General features: G+C 40.5%; 2 protein-coding genes, 1 long non-coding RNA gene and 1 pseudogene across 8 annotated transcripts; 2 read left to right on the top strand and 2 right to left on the bottom strand.

Moving 5' to 3' along the window:
* The first annotated feature begins 22 nt into the window (after positions 1-22).
* Positions 23-7,157, top strand: LOC112937896 (uncharacterized). The gene is made up of 5 exons (XR_003240743.2): positions 23-76; positions 1,653-1,859; positions 1,927-2,026; positions 2,233-2,488; positions 6,797-7,157. It is a non-coding gene; the product is annotated as an uncharacterized lncRNA (long non-coding RNA).
* On the bottom strand, positions 4,410-5,932 carry LOC112937895 (uncharacterized). 3 transcript variants are annotated; one of them, XR_003240741.2, is made up of 4 exons: positions 5,620-5,932; positions 5,470-5,531; positions 4,831-4,896; positions 4,410-4,749 (listed from the first exon to the last, which is right to left on the bottom strand). XR_003240741.2 is itself a non-coding variant. In XM_026023068.2 (3 exons), exons 1-3 carry the CDS (start codon positions 5,846-5,848, stop codon positions 4,891-4,893), a joined length of 297 nt encoding a protein of 98 aa, XP_025878853.1. In that variant the 5' UTR covers positions 5,849-5,932; the 3' UTR covers positions 4,410-4,890. The 3 variants fall into 3 exon arrangements, 1 of the variants encoding a protein (XP_025878853.1); XR_003240742.2 differs by having other exon boundaries at positions 4,819-4,896; XM_026023068.2 differs by having other exon boundaries at positions 4,410-4,896.
* Positions 7,158-12,741: 5,584 nt separating the features above from the next.
* On the bottom strand, positions 12,742-14,199 carry LOC136355056 (protein FAR1-RELATED SEQUENCE 5-like; annotated as a pseudogene).
* Positions 14,200-16,497: 2,298 nt separating this feature from the next.
* LOC4328030 (uncharacterized) lies at positions 16,498-22,302 on the top strand. 4 transcript variants are annotated; one of them, XR_010739653.1, is made up of 3 exons: positions 16,498-16,674; positions 19,849-19,929; positions 21,058-22,302. XR_010739653.1 is itself a non-coding variant. In XM_015771774.3 (2 exons), exon 2 carries the CDS (start codon positions 16,771-16,773, stop codon positions 17,932-17,934), a length of 1,164 nt encoding a protein of 387 aa, XP_015627260.1. In that variant the 5' UTR covers positions 16,498-16,674; positions 16,766-16,770; the 3' UTR covers positions 17,935-18,135. The 4 variants fall into 4 exon arrangements, 1 of the variants encoding a protein (XP_015627260.1); XR_010739654.1 differs by lacking the exon at positions 16,498-16,674 and adding an exon at positions 18,834-19,518 and having other exon boundaries at positions 21,058-22,188; XR_010739655.1 differs by lacking the exon at positions 19,849-19,929 and having other exon boundaries at positions 21,292-22,302.
* The last annotated feature ends 201 nt before the right edge of the window (positions 22,303-22,503 follow it).

Here is a 22,503-nt window from a genome sequence, read left to right on the forward strand (position 1 = left end):
CCCAGTCAGTCATCTCCTCATCAGCACGGCGGTACGAGAAGTCTGGGCACAGCAAGCAAGCAGGAGGCTAGCAAAGGTTTGTCAGCTCTAATCCAAAAACAGCACCTCATTGCACATATTTTCCCTGTATGTGAAAGACCATATAAGCTGTGCAGACAACAGGTGAGTTTGATCTCCCTGTGTGTGAAAACCATCTATCGTGCAGACAACATGTGTTATTATCCTGTCGTTTATATGCAAACTATATTGATAGTTCGAGTGACTGAATAATCAAAATGAGTCATTGTCAGTGAGTAGTATTTTCATCAGGTGAAGAAAAATGGTAGATAATATTACTATATGTCAATGTCACGCAGGGTTTCATTCAGTCCCTACACACAGATTCCCTATGAAAAAATTCATTAGCCAGGTTGTGGTAGTGTGGTCTTATCTGCCACCAGTAATGCAAAATACTAATCTGAGTGTAACCAAATCCTTGAAATTTTCAAATATTCAAATAGAATTGGGAGAACTGATGAAATTTCATTTTAGAATCCTGCAGTGTGTGAAGGTGTGAAAATGAGCTTTCTGGTATCTCCTTTTCCAATTATGAAATTATTTTTCTTTATTTATGATACATCTCATAGGTAGATTGAAGAAATTACTATGACAGAGTGAGTTCTAGATCCCACCAAAAACTCAGATTCAATTTTACCTCCAGCATAGTGACATATTCAATTTCTATCTCGAATGGTGCTTCAATATCAATGTGGGGTTTTTTTTGGCCCTTTTTTTTAAATCTTCCTTCCTCTATTCTTTGTGTAAAAATATAAGATGCAGTTTGAAATGTATTGTTTTTTATATGGTCATCGGCATATTCTTGTTTGCTAAAGGAAGTATGTTTGATAAATAGTATGTTTCATATCAGAGCTTTTTCCTCCAATATCTTGTCATGTATGGCATTTCCAATAGCTTTTCATGGTGTCATCTCGATGGCTTGCATGTATAAGAGATAGACGGGAAGGGCTTGTAACTATAGGGGTACCATGATTGTGTCAGATTGCTTTGACCTTTACGGAACATTATTTTTCAACAAAAAGGAATAATACTGTGTTTCGATATCCTCTTTTCTTGTATTTCAGATTCTGTATTATGTAACTCGTCGCATTTGGTGCCTACGTTTGTACTATATCTTACTGATTTACAGTAGGACCTAAGTGGTGTTCAATTTTTCATTTCATTCCTACCCCTAAAGATAGGTACTGTGGCATGGAAGATGTATGTTTCTGTGCAAGCTAAATCGCACTTATGCATAAACGCATGGTTAATTACTTTATCTCCTCAGTTAATCTACACAACTTGATTTCCAAAAACTTGATAGTATCAAGTGAAGTCTCAAGGGATTAATACATGATTATGCTTTGAAGGGCTTTAGAAAAAAAATGCTGGGCTTAAGTACAACATGCTGGATCACTAATTATCCCTCTTCTCAAATTGATCAAATAGTACTGCCCATCTCGAACTATGTATATTCTAATATCCATAACTGCCTACTCTTTATGATCATATAGTATTGTCTCTAATAAATTTGATACTGTGATTTTATATCATGATTTCTTGTATAGCATTTTTCATTGAATGCTTTGTTGTTAATGCTATCCCTCAACTATCAGTAGGACCAGTTGGATCTGTCGAGTCTCATAAAGAAGAGATGCTTGTGCTTGTGCTTGCTGGTTCATCAAACAGCTCGGGAAAGGCCTTGGCCTCTCCAGTCGGAGCTCCGACAAAGGCCGCAGCGCATGCATCTAGGCAACATTAGGACCTGCTTTGTGCTAGGAGCTACTGCTCTACTACCATCGTCACCGCTCAAAACATCGTAGGTAGGTAGCCTGATTTCGTCTATTTCTCTTCAATTTCTGCACCCTGTCTGAATGTCTGGCTTTTTAGGGTTCTTCCGCTCCTGTACGCCCACAATCTTTCAAGTAATTGCCACCAGCAGACCTCCCTGCAGGACATCAGCGAGCTGCAGGTTGCAACACGCCAGCAGGTATTTCTTAATTTGGATATTTTAATTGTTATAATGTGAAGGAATCAGTGGATAGATCTAGCTTGAATATTTGACTATCTGTCATTAATTTACACAGAAATGAGAAACACATATGTAGCCATTAATGTATATGATGTTTATAGGTCAAGCTATATGTGATTAGTTTTCTTAAGGAAGATAATAGCTCAAAGTATTTTCTTCCTCAGAGGAGATTTTACAAAAAGTACTGTCACCGGCATTGCGGATCCCCGATCTCCACCGCCAGAGCTGCGTCGCTAGACTCGGTGACGCCCATCTCCGTGCCGGCTCCGATCTCCACTTGATCTCCACCGCCAAATACCGTCGCCCGCCTCGGTTGTCTCGTCCCGTCCTCCGTGCCACCCCTGATCTCCACCACCCGAACACCGTCGCCCGCCCTGTCACCCGCCTCCACACAGCCACGGATCTCTGATTCGCACAAAGGTACATAAATCCTCCTCTCGTTTCATCATACGGTTCTTAATATTTTCCAGAATCAACCAAAATACAACGACCAAAACAATCATTATGGTATATTATTTGTGTCCAAGTTCTGATGAATATAATGATGTTTACTATATTAATTGCACCACTAAAATATGGGATGTCATCAGTATTTTATTTTTTAAGCTTTCTGCCTGAATTGGTTTCATCTGTCAGCGTAAGGAATTGCTTGAGTATAAGACTCAGCTGTCAAGAGGGCCGTCTCGCCGTCGTCTCAGGCTAGGGGGCCGCCGCCAATTATCTATTCCCATAGAGGGCTGCTATATACCGGTATCCCGACGAAAAAGGGATAATTCTGAAACCAACACAATATCGTGCGCGTGCGTCAACAAAAACAGGAATAGAAACGTATCGTACCAGTGCTCGCTGCCCCGCCTGAATCCTCCCGACGAATCCTCCTCCAGAATCGCGCTCCCGCGTGCGATTCCTCGCCGGCGCGAGCTCCTCCGCAACCCGACGAATCGCGATTCCTCACCGGCGCGAGCTCCTCCGCATCCCGACGAATCAGCCTCGGAATCGCGCGTCCTCGCCGGCGCGAGCTCCTCCGCAACCCAACGAATCCTCCTCGGAATCGCGCGCGATTCCGAGTCGGCGCGAACTCCTCCACAACCCGACGAATCCTCCTCGGAATCGCGCGCCTCCGTGCGTGATTCCTCACCGGCGCAAGCTCCTCCGCATCCCGAAGATTCATTCGCGGAATCGCGTGCCTCCATGCTCGTTTCCTCGACTGATTCCATTGGCGCACACGTTGTCTGCCAATTTCCTCTGCAATCCGGCGTCTTATGTGATTGCTGAAATTTTTCACACAAGTAGCACATGATTCTTGTGGTTTTCAAAGATGATACTCTATTAGGATCATGTGATACTCTTGAGGATCACATGGTACTCTTGTTATCTTGTAGGATCATGTGATACCTCTGTAGCATCACATGGTTCTCCTCAAAAAAGTATCATTAAGTGTGATACATTTGAGGTATCACATATGATCTTACTTAGGTATCATGTCTTCTAACATGATCCCTATGGGTTTCACAGATGGTACTTAATGGTGTGATACTTTACAGGTATCACACATGATCCTACTAAAAAAAATATCATTAAGTGTGATACATGTGAGGTACCACACATGATCCTACTTAGGGATCTTGTCTTTTAACATAATCCTACTTGGGTATCATGTATCCTACTTAGGTATCATGTCTTCTAACATGATCCCAATAGGTTTCACAAATGCTACTTAATGGCGTGATACTTATCACACATGATCCTACTAAAAAAAGTATCATTAAGTGTGATACATGTGAGGTATCACACATGATCCTACTTAGGTATCATGTCTTCTAACATGAACCTACTTAGGTATCATGTCCTCTAACATGATCCTACTTAGGTATCATGTCCTCTAACATGATCCCTATGGGTTTCACAGATGATACTTAGTAGGATGGTGTGATACTTTACAGGTATCACACATGATTCTACTTGGGTATCATCTCTGGTAACATGATCCCTGTGAGGTTTCAGATATGATACTTTAGTAGGATGGTGTGATACCTGTGAAGTATCATACATGATCCTACCCAGGAAAATCATCTATCATGATACATGGGTAGGTAGGATCATGTGATACATGAGTTTCATTATGATTGATACATGTGAAGTATCACATGATCCTATCTAGTATCATGTCTTGTAAAGTGGTTCCCTACTGGTTTCACATATGATACTTGAGTAGGATCATGTGAACCCTGGGAGGTATCATGATCCTCCTCAGTATCATTTCCTCAGGTTTCATATGATACTGAACTCGGTTTCATTGTGTACAACGTACTCAAACTATATATAGTCCACAGAAAAGGTCTACGCAATATAATCCACTTCTTTACCAACATATATGTACATGAAAACAGTAGCCACATACAGAGTTCATGTCTTTGATTGTTGTGCCCCTTGCAACCTTCCAGTTCAAGACAAAAACAGTAGCCACATACACAATTCTGAAACTTGACTTGTTACATATGTTGGTTGGGGGAGAGGGAGGGAGGGAGCTACAAAAATGGCCTAAGCACACATCCGACACTGCTTGAACCGAATGAGCATATTGGTTCTGAAGCTTAGAAACGACGTTTTGGATGTAAGTCGTTAAAGCGATGGTACAACAACCTTTTGCATAGCTCACTACGATATTCTTTCATGTAGTCCTGCATAGATGACAAGAATGAGCAGTGTTAGATTTGTCAAAGTGGGGTGAAGCTGAGCCGTTGTTCAACCTTGGAGAGCACCTTGTCTTCTTTGAAACATGCATGAAATCGGATTCGCTTGAAGCAGGTGGCAACGCCATTTCAACTCTGTGCACATGTGTGAACGGATAAAGAAAATATCATTTCAATGGTGATTCATCCTCGATTGAACAAAAGTATCTAATCATTTTAAAACAGAAAACACCCATGTAGCCACTAAGATATGCAAAACATCAACAGAAAAAAAAATCCAAATCATCTGCATCTATGACTCAGCTGCATCTGCCATCTCTGTCGCCACGCACTGCCCTCTATGACAAAGAGGATAACAATTGACAAGCAAAGCGTGCCCGGAACTAGAAGCCAACAACCGACTGATGCGGATTTCTCTGATTTTGTTTACACTTCAGTTCACCCAAAAAAAAATCCTACTAGTTGAATGGAGATTTCTCTGTTTCAAAACAGTGTGTACTTGTTAACGGCAAAATTGCTTGCTCCAAGCAATATTTGCCTTCCCATCAATATACAGCTAGAAGCATTTCAAGCGATCTATTCCAATTCGAACATTTTGCTGCAAGTATCATATGATTCAGCACATACACACATCCCTCACCTCTGCTACAAACACCCCCAGTGAATGAACAAAAACACACAGAAAAAAGAGAGAGAGTATTAACTTACTTTGATTTCAATTTGGATGTGATATGATGAGCCCCATCCACAAATTAGTGATTCAACAAACCCTAGAAAATGCAAAAATGAAGAGATGTTAAATCAAAATCAGGAAATCGATGAAAAAAGAGGAATGAGAGAAAGGGGTATCGTGCGCACCGGCTCTGCCGCAGCAGCAGCCACCGGCTCCGCCGCAGACGCCACCGGCTTCGCCGTAGACGCCGCCGCCACAGCCGCCACCACCACGCTCACGCCACTCTCCCTCTCTGGCACTACTGACCTTGTGCGCATCGGCGCCGCTGAAGAGGAGGAGCCGCAAGCAGGCTCCGCCGCCGGCTCCGCCCGCCGCCGACTCCGCCACCGCCGCCGGCTCCGCCGCCGCAGCCATGCTCGTGACGATTTGGGAGCTGTAGGTGTCTGTTTGGGAGTGACTCAGGGCCGTTTTGGATTGCTACCAAAACTTAGCCTTACCAATATTTTGGTAGTTTAAATAGTACATGTGCTTGTTTGGATTGAGACCAATTTATTGGTAATGCCCATGCTAGATTTGCCATCAATCTAGAACAATCTTCACTAGAAGTCACATGTTGGCTTTATATTGGTACCAAACCAAATATAATCTTATCCTACCAAAAAATTGGTAGGACCAAAATTTATCTAAGATTTGGCACTACTAAAAATTTGGCATGGTAGCAATCCAAATAGGCCCTCAATGTTTCTCGAGTGTGTGTATCTGATCCGTGAGGGTGTGTGTTTGATCCGTGGGAAATTGTCCCGTCCGGGGCTGACTCCAAACGGTATACCGGTGACTAGCATTTCTGATTCCCATATCACTATGAACAGGTGTTTTGCGCTCGCAAAACCTCCTTCCCTGAATTGAAGGTACAAGCAATTTCAAGTTTTTATAATTTTCATAATGGGAAACCTGTTTAGATTGTCGAGTTTTCAGATTATTTAGAATGGGGTGCCTGTTTAGATTGCAGCATAGGTAAAAAATAAAAATAATATACTCAATGCAGTTCTAACCCCTCGATGCATTATTTCAGTTGAAGTTCAGCATCTAAAAACGTATATCGCCTCTCCAAACATGATGTGTACTAAAACTAATGAGAAATGCTTCCTCTTGATTGAGCAGATATTCATTGTGAAACAGCACTATAAACCATGTTTCTTCTATCATCATTAAAAGGCTGAATGAAAAATGCCAGAGCGAGCGTTCCTCTGAATATTTCTGAATTTGGCGATATCATTTCTGGGTTGTTCTTAGTGAATTTTGAATATAATCATTTTTATTTTAATCATGATTGATTTGCACACTAATGTCGTCATCTGGCAGGAGCACAAGCTACCCATTCAAAAATCGGTGTTGGGCAACCAGCCGCTTCTCTTCTTGGGACCCCTTGCTGTTTCCCGTCGACGTCGGGCTTTTTCTGACTTGTGGGTTCTACTATTTTATTCCCCTGTTTTCCTTGTGTGATCGATACGATTGGTTAATTAATGATGCAGAACTAGCCTTTTGTTTTTCCGTGGTACCAAAATTGACCTTTGGTAGCTATGAACGACATATGTCTTGGCATATTTCTTGCGGTAAAAAGGTTAAATTTTATTGTACATAGGATCCGTGCCCTTTACAGTTCCTAAATCCTACTGGGCAGATATGTTCACTCGAGCTTTGCTCAATGCGATCATTCACACTATATGTTTCTCTGCTTATTTTCTGAATAAGCTGGTAAGTAGTATTATGCCACCTATGAGAAAAAAAAAGTTATTATCTGCATGTGTGAGAAAATAACTTATTAATTATCTGCATATGCTTCCCTAATTCAAATAGCAGGCTTAATCTTTTGTCAAGCCAGGAAAAATGCTAACTGTCTCAGCATTACTGCAGAGTGTGTTTGGGCTGCAACTAATTTTTGAAGTGCAGTGAGTCTCAGACCTTGGAGATAAATTACTGAAGAACTGGACTCTAATGTGAGTACCTGTTTAATATCTGTTCTATTAACCTTCAAGGATTTCTTTGTAACAAGTTTTAAATTCAGTCAACATTGCTTAAGACTTAAGATAATTCAGTATATTTTGTTATAAATTATGTGCCGCTATGGCTCTTTTCAATGCGCATTCGCTGTTTGGAATGCGAGTATGTTCAAACTTAAGAGGAGCATTTGGATCTTGCTGTTTTAAAACCATATTGGTGAATATGCAGATTTCTGAATTGCTCTTTCAACAAAAATAAACTATAATATACACACATTACTTCAGCAAACATGACTTTAGCAGCTTAGCTTTTCTGAAACTTGATGGGTGTGTGTTTAGTATGTTTGTTGAAGTCTGATTTCAGAGATAAACTTAGAGGTACAATTGCTCAGCTGCCAAGATCTGTTTTGTAGAGGTACAAGTACAATGGCAGAATTTATCTCACCATGATTCCTTTTTATATGGTGAAAGAATAAAGGAACAAAACAAAACAATGATAACTTGCTCAGTAGCACTTTGAGACAATCTTATCCTCACTTTAGAACTCCATGAAGTGTGTGATATGAGTTTCTGACCATATTTTCTGAATTTGGCTTATGTTGTATTTTAATTTTGTAGTCTTGGGAAACCATTTTAAGCCTCTGAATTGTTGTAGGGTTGATCACTTTTTCTAGGCCTTTTGTTTTTCACCTGGCGATCTGGCATCAGATCAGACTAATTATTTGTCTAGCCCTTAATTGTTGTATATTTGAACAATTTGCACAATTATTTGAGAAAAAAAGGAATTACCTCAGGATTGATTAGTCGCACAGAAACCCATCCTTTATTTTCACATGGCCTGGAAACATAAGGTGCAGATATTATCACCTTCCATGAAAATAAAGTGTACTATTTAGTACTGTATAGTGCACAACATATGCTATTTCACAAACTGTTTTTAGATTATCATAAGTTGTCATGATTCCTTATAAGTTTCTAATTATGAAAATGAAAGTGTTGTAAGCATGTCTGCTTGTTTTCCATTGCCAGACAGACTCCATTTTGGATTTTATTAACCAATGTGGTATGTATTGTCCTGGTTATTTCTCAAATTGCTCCTCTACCAGATTGGCTGAATCTGGAAAAAAAATTATGAGATTGTTTACTACATACTAAGATTTACCGGTAAATTATCCAATTACTCTCTTGCGTCCTTGATTCCTCAACTATTAATTAATCTTTTGCACCTTGTATTTTCCAATATTGTTATTCCTTCGACAAAATAAGTTTTTACTCTTACTACGATTCACTGGTCAAATAAGGGCATCTCATAATTAATGTGGTGTCAATGTATATATTATACAATACATGTGCGACATATTTAATTGCAATTAGGAATTTTACATGTCAAGTTGTTGAAGGAATCAAACAGTAGATGATATCTTGCCAAATCGGACTTTGCTCTACCAATTGATATAAATATAAAGTAAGCCTCTATTGAAACCTATGGTGCTGAAGTTAATCTTTGCCAATCAGTACTATCTATCTATCTATTATATAATATATAATTAAATGAATAGAAAAAAGGAGCCTCCACGTTCGCTCTCATGGCCTAGAAATTCTCACATTAATCGGAGAAAAAGAAGAAAAAGAAAAAGCAGAGTCCATATAGAAATACAATTTAAAAATAGAAGAGGAGACTAGAGTCCATATAGAAATACAATTAGGAAATAACTGAAATTCGGAATTAAAATATAAGGAATATTAGAAGAGGAGACTAGAGTCCATATAGAAATACAATTAGAAAATAACTGAAATTCGGAATTAAAATATAAGGAATATTAGAAGAGGAGACTAGAGTCTATATAGAAATACAATTAGGAAATAACTGAAATTCGGAATTAAAAATAAGGAATATTAGAAGTAGAGTATATAGTTCATATAGAAATACAATTAGGAAATGAAAGAAATTTGGAGTTAAAAATAAGGAATATTAGAAATAGAGTATAGAGTCCATATAGAAATACAATTAAGAAAAAAAATACAAATTCGGAATTAAAAAATAAGGATTATTAGAAGTAGAGTATAGAGTCCATATAGGAATTTAAAACTAACTAAAATTTGGAATAAACGAGTCCATATAGAAATACAATTAGGAAATAACTGAAATTCGGAAATAAAATATAAGGAATATTAGAAGAGGAGACTAGAGTCCATATAGAAATACAATTAGGAAATAACTGAAATTCGGAATTAAAATATAAGGAATATTAGAAGAGGAGACTAGAGTCTATATAGAAATACAATTAGGAAATAACTGAAATTCAGAATTAAAAATAAGGAATATTAGAAGTAGAATATATAGTTCATATAGAAATACAATTAGGAAATGAAAGAAATTTGGAGTTAAAAATAAGGAATATTAGAAATAGAGTATAGAGTCCATATAGAAATACAATTAAGAAAAAAAATAGAATAACTAAAATTTGATATTAAAAGAAATATTAAAAGACGAGTCTAGAGTCCATATAAGAATATATATAATTTACAAATAACTAAAATTTGATATTAAAAATAATTAATAACTAACACGTATATAAAATATAATATAAAAATTCAGAAATAAAAATAAATAATATAAAAATATATAATAATGCTAGCCGCGCAATCTGCGCGGGCCACCATGCTAGTTTTCTGTATATGTACTATGGTTTCTAACAACAGGTAGCGGCTTTGGTGAGGTGTGATCTGATTGCTCACATACATGTTTATGCTTTATACTTCCAAGTTGCAAAAAAAATAAATAAATGATACCAACGTCCTCTTGTTTTATACAGCACATCATCACAATTTAATTGGAATAATGTGTAATTATCTTCTCCATACTATTGCGTTCTAGATGTGTCAGTTTGCACCGGGCTGATAATATGACTATATGTTAACACTTGTATTTCTTTAAATTTGTACTTTAGCATCGGCAAATTTTCGTTGTCGTTCCATGTAGATCTTAAAAGAAGACGTTAACGAGATGACCAACAATTGTTATCTTGTTTTACATGGTAAAACTATTAATTTGATATATGTATCATATCAAACTGTTATTTGAGTTTATATTCACGATCTTATGCTAACACAAAAAATATTTTTTTTGTTAACATGAAATTTTATTGAGCTTATATTCAAGTCTTATGCTAACACAAAAAATATTTTTTTGTTAACATGAAATTTTATTGAGGTTATATTCATGTCTTATGCTAACACAAAAAAAAAATTTTGCCAACATGAAATTTTAAACTTTATTAAAGACAAATAGAAATACAGTGTAGCGTTTAGCACTGACATATTACTAGTAATGACTGGTTATTCATTGCCAATTTAAAACCACCATTATTTTCGCCGTGGGGAAATGCAGATGGGCCAGTCCAATTAGGCCTAATGTATGCATATATGATGGTTCCCATCATCACAAAAATAGTCCGCAAAGAGATTTTAATCATATGAAAATATAAAACGACCGACATATATACGAGCAGTGTTGTGGAAAACGGTGTTAACGGCCGTTAATACGTCCGATAATACGGATACGGAGATCAGTCCATCACGTCACGCCGATCCGGTCATTATTAGTCGGTAACGAACCCATAAATCCGATCATTACCGATTAAATCGTCCGTCTCCGTCTAATCAGACGTATAATCGGCGTGATGACAAAGGTCGATTCCACAATCCAGCTCATTAGCTGTGCCCTTTGGATTCGGATCAAGTGCAGTCACAGTAGTGACTGCAACTTTGGCAGTACCTAATCATCCAACCATCCAGCACATGAGGGATGGTCCAGATTTAACTGTGTCATGCATCATTTTAGCTATTTGAACAAGCACAGAACAGCTTCAGTTCAGATTTTGCCTGCAATTTCTCTCCTTTTGATCTGAATTTTCTTGAACTTTCAGAAAACCCAAATATTGTTAAAGAAAAGTAGACACAGACTTCATTTCATTATATTGAACTTCATAATATCTTGCACGCATAATTGACAAAATGAGCTAGAGTTTAACTATTTTCGCTGAAATTGGGTGTCATGCATCCACTGAGACAAAAGCTTTCAAAATCAACTAGCCATGCTACTGCTAGATTAACCCAGTAACAAAAGCTTTCATGATCCAAAAGTAGATCATCATCTGCTTCCCAAATCAGCACGATGCCTTCTAAGTTCTATTGACCTCTTCAAATGAACTTTTGAGATAAGATGACATCTTCAACGTCAATAGAACCCTAGGGAAAAAAAAATAATATCCAAATTAAAATAATTTGTTAGCACATATATTTATCTTTGAAGAAACTGGTCAGCATACCAGTAGAAGTTGGGCATAGCTGCTAATTGCTTCACATTCTTGATGTTCTTCCACATCAGTTTGCATGTTTTCCTCCTCTGCCTTTTCTTCAGGCTGCATAACAGATTTGAGAAGTGGCTCAATATATAGTTCTCAATATATATAGCTGCATAACAGATTTGAGTAGTCGCTCAAATATATTTACCTTTCTCTTTTTTGTTTTTTGCAGTTTATCAATCCAATTTGTTTTCCGTTTTGTTACACGTTTCCGGCTCTCCTTTTTCTTCAGACCAGAGACATGTGCCAAGTTCTGAGCTAACTGGGATGTTGACTGATCATTCGACTTTGCAATGCCATCACTGTAAGTTTGTTTTATTTTGTCCTCAACTTTTTTACTAACGGCATGAAGTGCTTCTTCCACAAGCAAGTAACATTCTTCAAAGTCTGCAGCTCTGGAAGCCAAAGGAAGAAATTGCTGGTACAGATATCTGTACCTAAGAGTAGTACTCAGCTTGGGGTCTTCCACTATTTGTCTGCCATGCATATCTTGAATAGCTCCACATTTTGCTTCTCGAGTCCAACGCTTCAATACATATTTTTCAGGCAACAATTTAATGTTCACTAAATCAAGAGCTTTCAAGGCATGTCTACACAGTAGACCTATTCTCTCAAACAATCGACAACTACACGACACGGTCTGATCAAAAGGGTTGGCAGTCAACTTGTGCTCATCTTCAAGTATGAACTGATCATCAAGTGAGCCAATTGCAATTATGAAATCATTACTTCCATTTGATCCTTTCGTATAGGCAGCCATGGATTTCTTTTTTTTCGCCGGGCCGGCGAATAGCCGGCCGATGTATATTAAGAGTAAGAAAGGGAATGTACAAGGTAGCGCGGTGCGTCAATGCACCACCATTTCAGACATAAAATGAAAGCTAAAATCTCACAGAATGAGTTGCTACAGAGTGACACATGGGGCTAACAAGACCTGCAGCTATCCAAGTCTCCCATTCATCCCCCATGGCGGAACAGCCATGGATTTCTCATATTCGGCTTGGAAGACTTCAAATAAAGCAGGTGTGTAAAGCTTACTTGCCTGTACCAAAATAGGTGTCATCATCATAATTCTTGGCAAATTCTTTCTTGATTCATATTCAGATTGCAATTCCTTCTCTCTCTTTTCTTCAACAACACGCTCTACACGATTAAGGAACCTGCCGATGTCAAGATCTGATTTCTAATGACCTTTCAAGTTACTATTCAAACTTTCACTTAATTGTGTGCTTCGCATCCCTATTGTGAAAACATCTGACATGTAGCACTCAGCCCACTTTTCTTTTAAATTGTATATGCTATCCAACCAAGTCACTTTACGCACCTTTTGTCTCATGGCATCAAATACTTCTTCAAATTCTTCTTTTTCCTCATACTCATACATACATGCACTGAAATCTGCTAGGATACTTGAACCTTCTGTTTGTTGAGGACTCAAATGCTTTACTGCATTTTGTGATATGTGCCAAGTACATAAACCATGCCATGCACCAGTGAATACTTCAGACACAGCCTTTCCCATTGCAATGTCTTGGTCTGTAAAAATGGTTTGAGGTTGCTTTTGATTATGGGCTGATAAAAATGTATTGAACATCCACTTGAATGATTCAAATGTCTCATCATACATCAAAGCTGCACCAAAAACCACTGTCTCTCTAAAATGGTTGAAGCCAACAAACATACCAAAAGGTCTACTTTCTTTATTTGTCCCGAATGTAGTGTCGAAGGTGATGACATCACCAAAGTGAGCATAATCAGCAATCATCCTAGCATCTGCCCAAAATATATTAGCTATTTGTTCTTCGCAATCCAATTGCACTGCATAGTGAAATGAGGGATTTTCCACAATTTTATCTTGGAAGTACTTTAGTAAACTTCCTGCCTCACCATAAAGTAAGTCCCTTTGGCGCCTAGAACGCAAATAATTCTTATGATCACGCTGTGTGTAACCAAGATTAGCTGACCCACCAACATGCCGACCAAGAAACTCATGTGCTGCTTTAGGTGTAATACCAGAATCATACGCCACCTCAATTTCGACTGCTTGGTGTTTAGAAATGTTCCTTTGTGATGGCATCAAACGGCTTGTTTGTGGAGTTTGAAGAAGATGGCTGTGTTCTACAGCTAAGTCATGAACCTTGTATGTCATTGTTTCCCTGAGTAAAGTGATGCCCATGCGAACTTGGCAACCAGTTCGAGTATGAGTTCGATTACGTTTTGCTACAGCATATTTCTTTTCTTCTGCTCTAGAACCCTGATTTGAACAAACAAACCTACTGGATGTTACTAACTGATCAAGATCACTTTTGTTAGTGTAATTCTTTCGAACATCAAAGCCAATACGACCACCATATTTGACCCAAAAATCCCAAGCTTCTTCATAGGAATTAAATGTCATACCAATTTGAGGCATCCAACAGGGAGGTTTAGTAGATCTGTTACATTACAGTATAGAGGAATAAAAAGTTTGATGCATGAACAAAACAGGAAGAAAGAAGACAAAAATCAGAAGACAAAGGATCCTATCGCGATCTGTACCTCTCCAGGTTTTGCTCCATGGCCTTCTCAACGGTCATGGCTGAACAGAGAAGAGAAAAAGAAGCGTGTGATGTGCAGCAGTAGGGGGTAAAGTATGCTTCCCATGGTAGAATTGGCGCCAATTCTCACCTCCCTCTCAGACTTTTCCCTCCAAAACACATCTGCTGGAGTCAGAGAGTAGGTGAAAAGTTGGGGGAAATTGAGCAACCAATCTAGACCATCCCTTGTGTGCTGGATGGTTGGATGATGGGTACTGCTAAAGTTGCAGTCACAGTAGTGACTGCATCTGATCCGAATCCGTGCCGTTTACTACTATTGACTAGAAGTTTGCTCTTCTGAAATTCTCACAAGGCAGCAAGATGTAAAATGACAAGGAACTGACTTCCTCTAAAGGTTTTGAACATGAGTTCCTTGATTTTGATGAGTTTGCTCTTCCGGAATTCTCATAAGGCAGCAAGATGTAAAATGACAAGGAACTGATTTCCTCTAAAGTTTGAACACGAGTTCCTTGATTTTGATGATGATCACGTTATTGGAGTTTGTATTTGATGAAGCTCTTCGAGGTAACCGATACACATGTTATTTGGGACTTTGATTACGGTCATTTATGCTATGTAACATTCTCTTGATAATTCATTTCATGCATTATGAACAAAACCCATCACTACGTGAGAATTGAGATATACAGTAACAGCTATCCATTATGAATTTATTTAAATGTCATATATGGTTATTCTATTTAAGGATATATATAGAAGGAATATATTTAGTTATATGCATTTGTTTATCAAAAAGGGAAAACTATTATCAACTACTACCTCCATCCTAAAATATAATAACTTTTGGCTATGATAGCTAAAAATGTTTATATTTTTGGACGGAGGGAGAATGTACATATATTTTTAAAACGTTATATTTCCGCCAAATTCCGATTAATCATTTGGCGGTACCCTTTGTCTGATACCCGTATACCGTTTTCCACAACACTGTATACGAGTATTGTACAGTTTCTGTAAACATCAATAATATCCTCGAATTTCAAACCATCAATAATACAATTTGTTACTCCATCTGTTTTATATTATAAATTGTTTGACTTTTTTTTCTAATCAAAGTTCTTTAGGTTTGCTCAAATTTAAGTAAAAAAAATAGCAACATCTATAACACTAAATTAGTTTCATTAAATTTAACATTGAGTATATTTTAATAATATGTTTGTTTTGTATTGTATTGTAAATGTTACCATATTTTTCTACAAACTCGGTCAAACTTTTTTCGGTTTGACTAAGAAAAAAATCAAACGACTTAAAATATAAAAGAAATGGAGTATTATCATTCCTTCAATCCAACAACAAACGGAGCATCCCATTACGCGGCTCTCAAAAAAGTGAGATGCAACTTATCAAAGTCGATGCAACCTCGCGTCAAGTGTCAAGTTTTGTCGGTGATAAATAAAAACCTCGGGAAGAATGATGGCAATGCGCCGAGAGTAATTGTAATTATCTATGAGATAAATTATAGGGACCCTGCTATGAGATAAATTATAGGGACCCTGGGTATACATATTTATACACACAAACCGATAAGAGTTCTATTTAGACATGACACAAACATTTGTAAAGATAAAAGAAAAAAACATTCATAAATACAAAACTTATCTGCCATGTCGTGGTCTTCGTAACTCCTTTTCAAACTCGATCTCTGTTGTATAAATCTTGTCATATTTCGTTAACGAAATTTACTTAAATATTCAAACCAAATTTTAGCATTAACAGTTCTCTATGCATGCCACATTTTGCCACGGCCTTGTTTAGATCCACCCTAAAATTTTTCACCCTATCACATCGAACGTTTGAACACCTGCATAAAGTATTAAATGTAGGCTACAAAAATAATTAATTGCATAGATTGCGACTAATTTACAAGATGAATCTTTTAAATCTAATTGCTTTATGATTTGATAATGTTGTGCTACAGTAAACATTGCTAATAATGATTAATTAGACTTAATAAATTGTCTCGCAGTTTATACGGCAAAAATTCAGTCTAAAGTAATTCGGCGGGCGATGGGCCCCACAGTACAACATCTCGATTTGCTCCGATGAGATAACTGTCCCGTATGGCCGTATATATCTGTAAATTGCCCAACAAAAAAAAGGAAGAAAAGAAAGAAAAGCTTCTCCCCGAGCTCCGAGCTCCCGTGCCGCCCGCTAGAGAGATCTCGCCCGCCGTCCCCGAGATCCCGCCCCGCCGTCGAGATCACGCGCCACCGAGGAGAGGAGATTCGGCGGTCCGCCTATCGCGTGAGGACGAGCGAGACTGCATACTCCAGAAGGTGCGTGATTTCTTCCAGATCGAAGATACTCTTTGTCAAAAGAAAAAAAAAATATAGAAAAGAAAAATTTTGAATAGAAGAATATCAATAGAGACGATGATGCGGCGGTTTGTGAATTTGGTGGTGGACACCGCCGGCGTCGGCGCCGACGCGACGGCGTGCAAGCTGTACCGCGTCGCTGCATCGGCCCTCTTTTCATCTCCAGCACGTCGTCAAGCAGCAGCCAAAGAACTAGATCCAGATGACGTGGACGACGCCGGCGGCCTGCCTCCTCCGGCCATCACCTTCCACCCCTCCTCATTGTCCGGCCCTGGCAACGTCGATTTCTTGCACCTCCCCGGCGACGACAGCCTTCTCGCCCTCGACGTCGACGGCCGCGGTCTGCTCTATAGTGCCGCCTCCGCCGCCGTCCGCTACATGCCCGACCCGTGCAAGCCCAAGATGGAGCCCATCTCCTTCACCGCCGGCGATAGCGTCCTCTACGTCATCGAGAGGGTGCCCTTCTCCGGTAACCCCGGCTGCTTCGAGGCTCTCACCTACGGCCTACTCCCCCACGACTTGGACAGGATGGGCTGGTACTGGCGGTCTCTTCCGCCGCCTCCTTTCGCCAAGGTTGGCTACGACGGCGACTTCCGGCGCCACCGCCAGCGCCGAGAGTACGACATCACCGCCTCCGCGGTGGTGAACGAGACGGAGCTGTGGGTGACGGCGCACGGAGCTGGGACCTTTTCTTTCGACACGCAGGTTGGGGAGTGGAGGGGGCGCGGCGAATGGCGGATGCCGTTCAAGGGGCGGGGCGAGTATGTGGAGGAGCACGGCAAATGGTTTGGGCTCTCCTCCACGCCGCTGCAGGGGCTGCACCTCTGTTCCTGCGATCTCTCCCATCTCTGCTGTTCCTACGATGTGCCGGTGGTCAGGCGCTGGTTGGATGGCCTAGACCGTCTGCCGGCGGCGGCGCCGCCCAAGCAATCCTTTCTGATGGAAGCCTACGCCGTGCACCTCGGCTCCGGTAGGTTCTGCATCGCCAGGTTCATGGAAGAGGAGGAGGAGGAGGAAGTTGAGGAGGAGAAGGACAACATCTCAGTTCATCCATTCTTCCACGTCGCCGGCGTCAACAACAACAAGAAGAAGAACGACAGGTTCTTGCTGCTCACCGGCGTTGATGTGGTGGCCTGTGACGACGCCGTCCTCGTGCACAAGTCTATACGCTACCCATTCCAAAACGGCGATTTCGTTCGTGGTTACTCTCGACTCTTTTAATTTCATCTAATTTACTTATTATACCTCTCTCCGGTAAAACTAGCTATATTTTGTTTTGTGACGGAGTGAATATATCATTTTTATATATATATCCCTTTTCCTTTCGATTGCAATAATAGTAATAATGCTGTATATGAATGGTACTTTTTGGGTACTCCATTCGTTTATATTAAGAGGCTGTCCTCTTATAGTCTTATTATACATGCTCATTCTTGACTCTGGAAAAAGAAACTTTTTTTTTGCAAGTTAGACCGAAGGATTGACCGACCAAATTTTATTAAGAGAGAAAAGGGGTTATAATTGTTTACAAGATCGACATTAAGCTGTCAAGGCAAAGTGACAACCAAACCAGTCATCAGCCGAAAAGAAAAAGTGAAAACAGAACAGAGGCCAACTAATCACATTGCCAAAAAAAAAATTCCTGCTTCCTTCTAATGATCATATGATGAATTCCACTTACAGTACTACAATTTGACTGCAGCTATTTTGACAATTAAGAAAGCAGAGTGTTGTAAAATTTGGGCATAATAAGATGATATATCTTCCTTAGCAGTTAGCACAGCAACAACATCCCAAAGGTGAAATGTTTTTGACCGGAGTGATGCAACTGCAACATATATTCCAAATAGATTCTCTCTGCAAAATTAAATTATTCAACTAGTTCCATCTCATTGCACGCCTGCCTGATGTGTTGTTCATTGTATCTCAAAAATCATATTTGCAGCAGAGCAGAAAAAAAAAATCATTTGCAGCAGAGCAGAAAAAAAGCATCAGTAATCCATGATTATTATTATTAATTGCTCACATCACATCCGGTGGCTCATGGACGCGAGCAAATGAGTAATAATGCAATATATATAGATGGACGAGATGATCATGGCATGTCGGCAGCGTGATCGTGATCGATGGCGGCGACGGGGAGGTGAGTGGAGGAGGAGGGCGGCGGCTGGTCGTCGTCCTCGTGGCAGCAGAGGCAGAGCATGCCGCGGAGGAGGTTGCACTTGCCGCCAGGAAGCCGAGCTGCTTGCAGCAGGCGTTGCACTTGCCTCTAAAATCCGATTTTATCCCCTTGAATACGACGCGAATTTGGATTCGTTTTCGAGTTTATCTCTCCGCCAAACCCTAGGTTTTCCCGGCGTGATTCCTTGCGTTCCAAGCCCGATCTCTCTCTCCCGTGGCTATAAATAGAGTCCCCTTCCTCTCCTCTTTCGTTTGCCTCAAGTCCCAGCCATCGCTGTTGCCTGTAGCGCCCTACCCGCGGTCGCCTTCTGTCTCCGCCACCGGCAGCCGTTCCAGCCGACGCCCTTCTGCGCTGCCACTTCCCTCGGCTCCGAAAGGCTGATCTCCATCCCGGCCGCTGGTTACCTTGCGCCGAAACTCGCCGGAAGCCCTTCGTCACTTTGAATCCGATCTACTCCGCCTCCGGCCGAACACCACCGTTGTTTCCGTCAACGCCAAGCTTCGCCGTTGCCTTCCTCGGCATCACAGCGCCAAGACGAAGCCCGTCCACACCTCCGTTGCTCCCATCGTCACCTACGGTCGCCGGCCGTTTTCCGTCATCGATTCTCGTCACCGTCACCACCGGTGAGTTCGTCTCGTCGTCCTCTCCGCGTTGGTGCTCTCGGATAGCCCGGCTGAGCCTCCTAACACCGGCGACCTCGCGGACCAGTGCATGGTCGGCTGTGATGTCATCGATGATGTCATTATCTATTTAATAAATCGTGAATTCTTTGCTGTATAAGGCTAAAATCAGTTTAATTAATCTTGTAAAATTCATAACTAATTCATATGAAGTCGGAATTAAGTGGTTCAAGTCTCTAAATTCATCTAAAATCATGATCTACATGTTTGTTTACTTTATATGTACTGTTTATTTGGTTTTTATTAGTTTTTTTTTCTCGTTTTGCGTGTTAGCTCGTCGTTTTCATCGTTGCGAAGGTTCGCGAGTGCGTCGGAAGTGTTCAAGAAGACTAATTGAAGACCGATTATTGTAAGGCAAGTCACACAAATCCCAAATGACCCTTTGAGCATGTTGAACCCATTTAAAGCTATTGTTTTATTTTAAAATATGCATTATTTTCGAATGTCATTGGGTGGTGAGTCTTTCTCATTTAATTATGGCCGAAGATGACTTTATTTTCCTATGGTAATAAATTGATTAGCTTAAACCTTATATATTGGTTTGGTTCAGCTAGATGTTGGACATAATTGCTTAGCCATGCTTAGAAACATTAGCACATGATTGGGATAACTAATGTTACACTATCACTTATGATTATATTTAATGGTACCCATGATGGTCAATCGTGATTGGTTAATTAATTACTTGCCAACTAAAATTTGATTAATGGTGGGTTGTGAGCACATGGTTTTGATGGTCGTGCTCATGACAATTAAGGACCGGTTCGTGAGCTACTGTTGTGAGACATTAACCATGCCAACCATAAGCCAGCGTGGGCAACGGCTTTACCTTTTGTATAGCATGGTTCATCACGGGGTGCCAGACTGAGAAGCGGCGAGAAGTTCGTGGGGGTCGCTGGGGAGTCCATGCCTTGTTTTATAAGGGGGTGATTATGATCCAGGAACGGTGCACTGTGGTGAGTTGTGTTGTGCAGAGGATATTGTCACAGCCTCTATTCGGGTACTTTCCAGTATCGCGACGCATGGTAGACATGATGTTGAGGCTTTGTCTTGTGGGTACAGTGGTACACCTCTGGCCAGAGTAAAACTATTCGAATAGCCGTGCCCGCGGTCATGGGCGGGTTGAGCAATGTTTCTTGTGATTAGTCTCACACCTCTCACAATAATTATTGGTGCTATAACTGGTAATAATTTGCTTAGCTCCTGGTTTGGAGTTAGATCTGTACAGCCGGGTATGGTTGTTTAGGATGGTCGGGCCTGAGCAGCATGGGTGTGCTGTTCAGTGTTGATTAAAATTGATGAATAATTACTCTACTGTTTTACTTCTAAATGTTTGCTAAATGCTGCTTTTGCAAATGAGCCTATATTATGCCATCCTTTGGTATCCTTGTGCACTTGCATATTTGCTGTGTGGCTTGTTGAGTATGTCATATGCTCACCTTGCAATAATCAATCAACCTAAGTTGAAGAAAAATGATCCAGAAGGAGAAGACGTTTGGCTTATACCCCAGTTGAGCTGCCTGTGGGAGTGGAGCCGGAGCTTCGCTAGATCGTTATTCCGCTGTTGTTTTTTTTTTCTTTTGTAAGTATGTAACGTTATTATTATGATGGATTTGTATATTAAATTATCAGTTTGTGTACCTCGGCTGATTCCTGGACGAGGATTTTTTGCACAAATTAGTTCAGAAATTACTAGTGAATTTCTGGGCGTGACAGTGATCCACATGTCAAGGCCAACGCGCTGCTGCAAGCTCATTTTTCAAGGCGCACTATCTTGGCAGCCGACCAGCGGGAGATACTCCTTTCTGCTCATAGATTGCTCCAGGCAATGGTTGATGTTATCTCCAGCAATGGATGGCTTACGCTTGCTCTTAATGCAATGGAGCTGAGTCAAATGGTGACACAAGGCATATGGGATCGTGATTCTGTTCTTTTACAGCTTCCACATTTCACCAAGGAGTTGGCGCGGAGATGCCAGGAGAATGAAGGGAGGCCCATTGAGAGCATCTTCGATCTGGCTGAGATGAGCATCGATGAGATGCGGGATCTGTTGCAGCTATCAAACCCTCAGCTACAGGATATCATTGAATTCTTCAAGCGTTTCCCCAATGTCGACATGGCTTACGAAGTTGGCGAGGGTGGATGATATCAGGGCTGGTGACAATGTAACTGTACAGGTGACCCTGGAGCGTGACATGACGAACTTGCCTTCCGAGGTGGGGCCAGTTCATGCCCCCAGGTACCCAAAGCCCAAGGAAGAAGGCTGGTGGCTGGTAATTGGTGATAGCTCTACCAATCAGGGTTGCACTTCAGAAGAGGGCTCGAGTGAAGCTTGAGTTCACCGCTGCTTCAGAAGCTGGGAGAAAGGAGTACATGATCTACCTGATGTCCGATTATTATCTGGGCCGTGATCAGGAGTACGAGTTCACCGTCGATGTCATGGATGCTGGAGGGGATTGATCCCAAGGCAGGAAAGAGGATGATAGCTTTGCCCAGCCCCCAGGTTGTGTATGAAACTGGGTGGTTGCTTGTACGCTCGTAGCAATTCCTAGAAGATATCAACTTTAAACACTAACTAATTAATATCCTATCCACACTTGTATTTGTTTGTTACTTGCTTCTATCTTGTTCATTTTCTCATTGTAACTGATGCGCACCTGTGCTGCTACTTGTGCTCAGCCTTGGGGATCTTTATTAGCCTATGGCTGCATGTGCTTCTTGTGATCATCCTTCATGTTGTGTTTTTGTCTTCCTGTTTCATCTAATCAAGTCATTCATGTCCTGATTCTATCTACATCATTTGATCATGCTTGGTCGTATTATTTGTTGTATCTCATATGTTCATATAGATTGCTCCAGCCAATGCTTGATATAATTATTGTTGCGCAACTGCTTGCAACGGGTTTGGCTTGTTCTGGAAACAAGAAG

Source organism: Oryza sativa, chromosome 2, assembly GCF_034140825.1.
Source record: "Oryza sativa Japonica Group chromosome 2, ASM3414082v1".
Taxonomy (NCBI): Eukaryota; Viridiplantae; Streptophyta; class Magnoliopsida; order Poales; family Poaceae; genus Oryza; species Oryza sativa.

What these genes read in the sequence shown, in the direction of transcription:
- LOC112937895 (XM_026023068.2), bottom strand. Translation starts at nt 5,848, where the DNA reads ATGGCTGCGGCGGCGGAGCCGGCGGCGGTGGCGGAGTCGGCGGCGGGC. An exon ending in CTGCTGCTGCGGCAGAGCCG is followed by an intron (nt 5,532 to 5,619) that starts GTGCGCACGATA and finishes TGCATTTTCTAG; the next exon opens with GGTTTGTTGAATCACTAATT.
- LOC4328030 (XM_015771774.3), top strand. Translation starts at nt 16,771, where the DNA reads ATGATGCGGCGGTTTGTGAATTTGGTGGTGGACACCGCCGGCGTCGGC.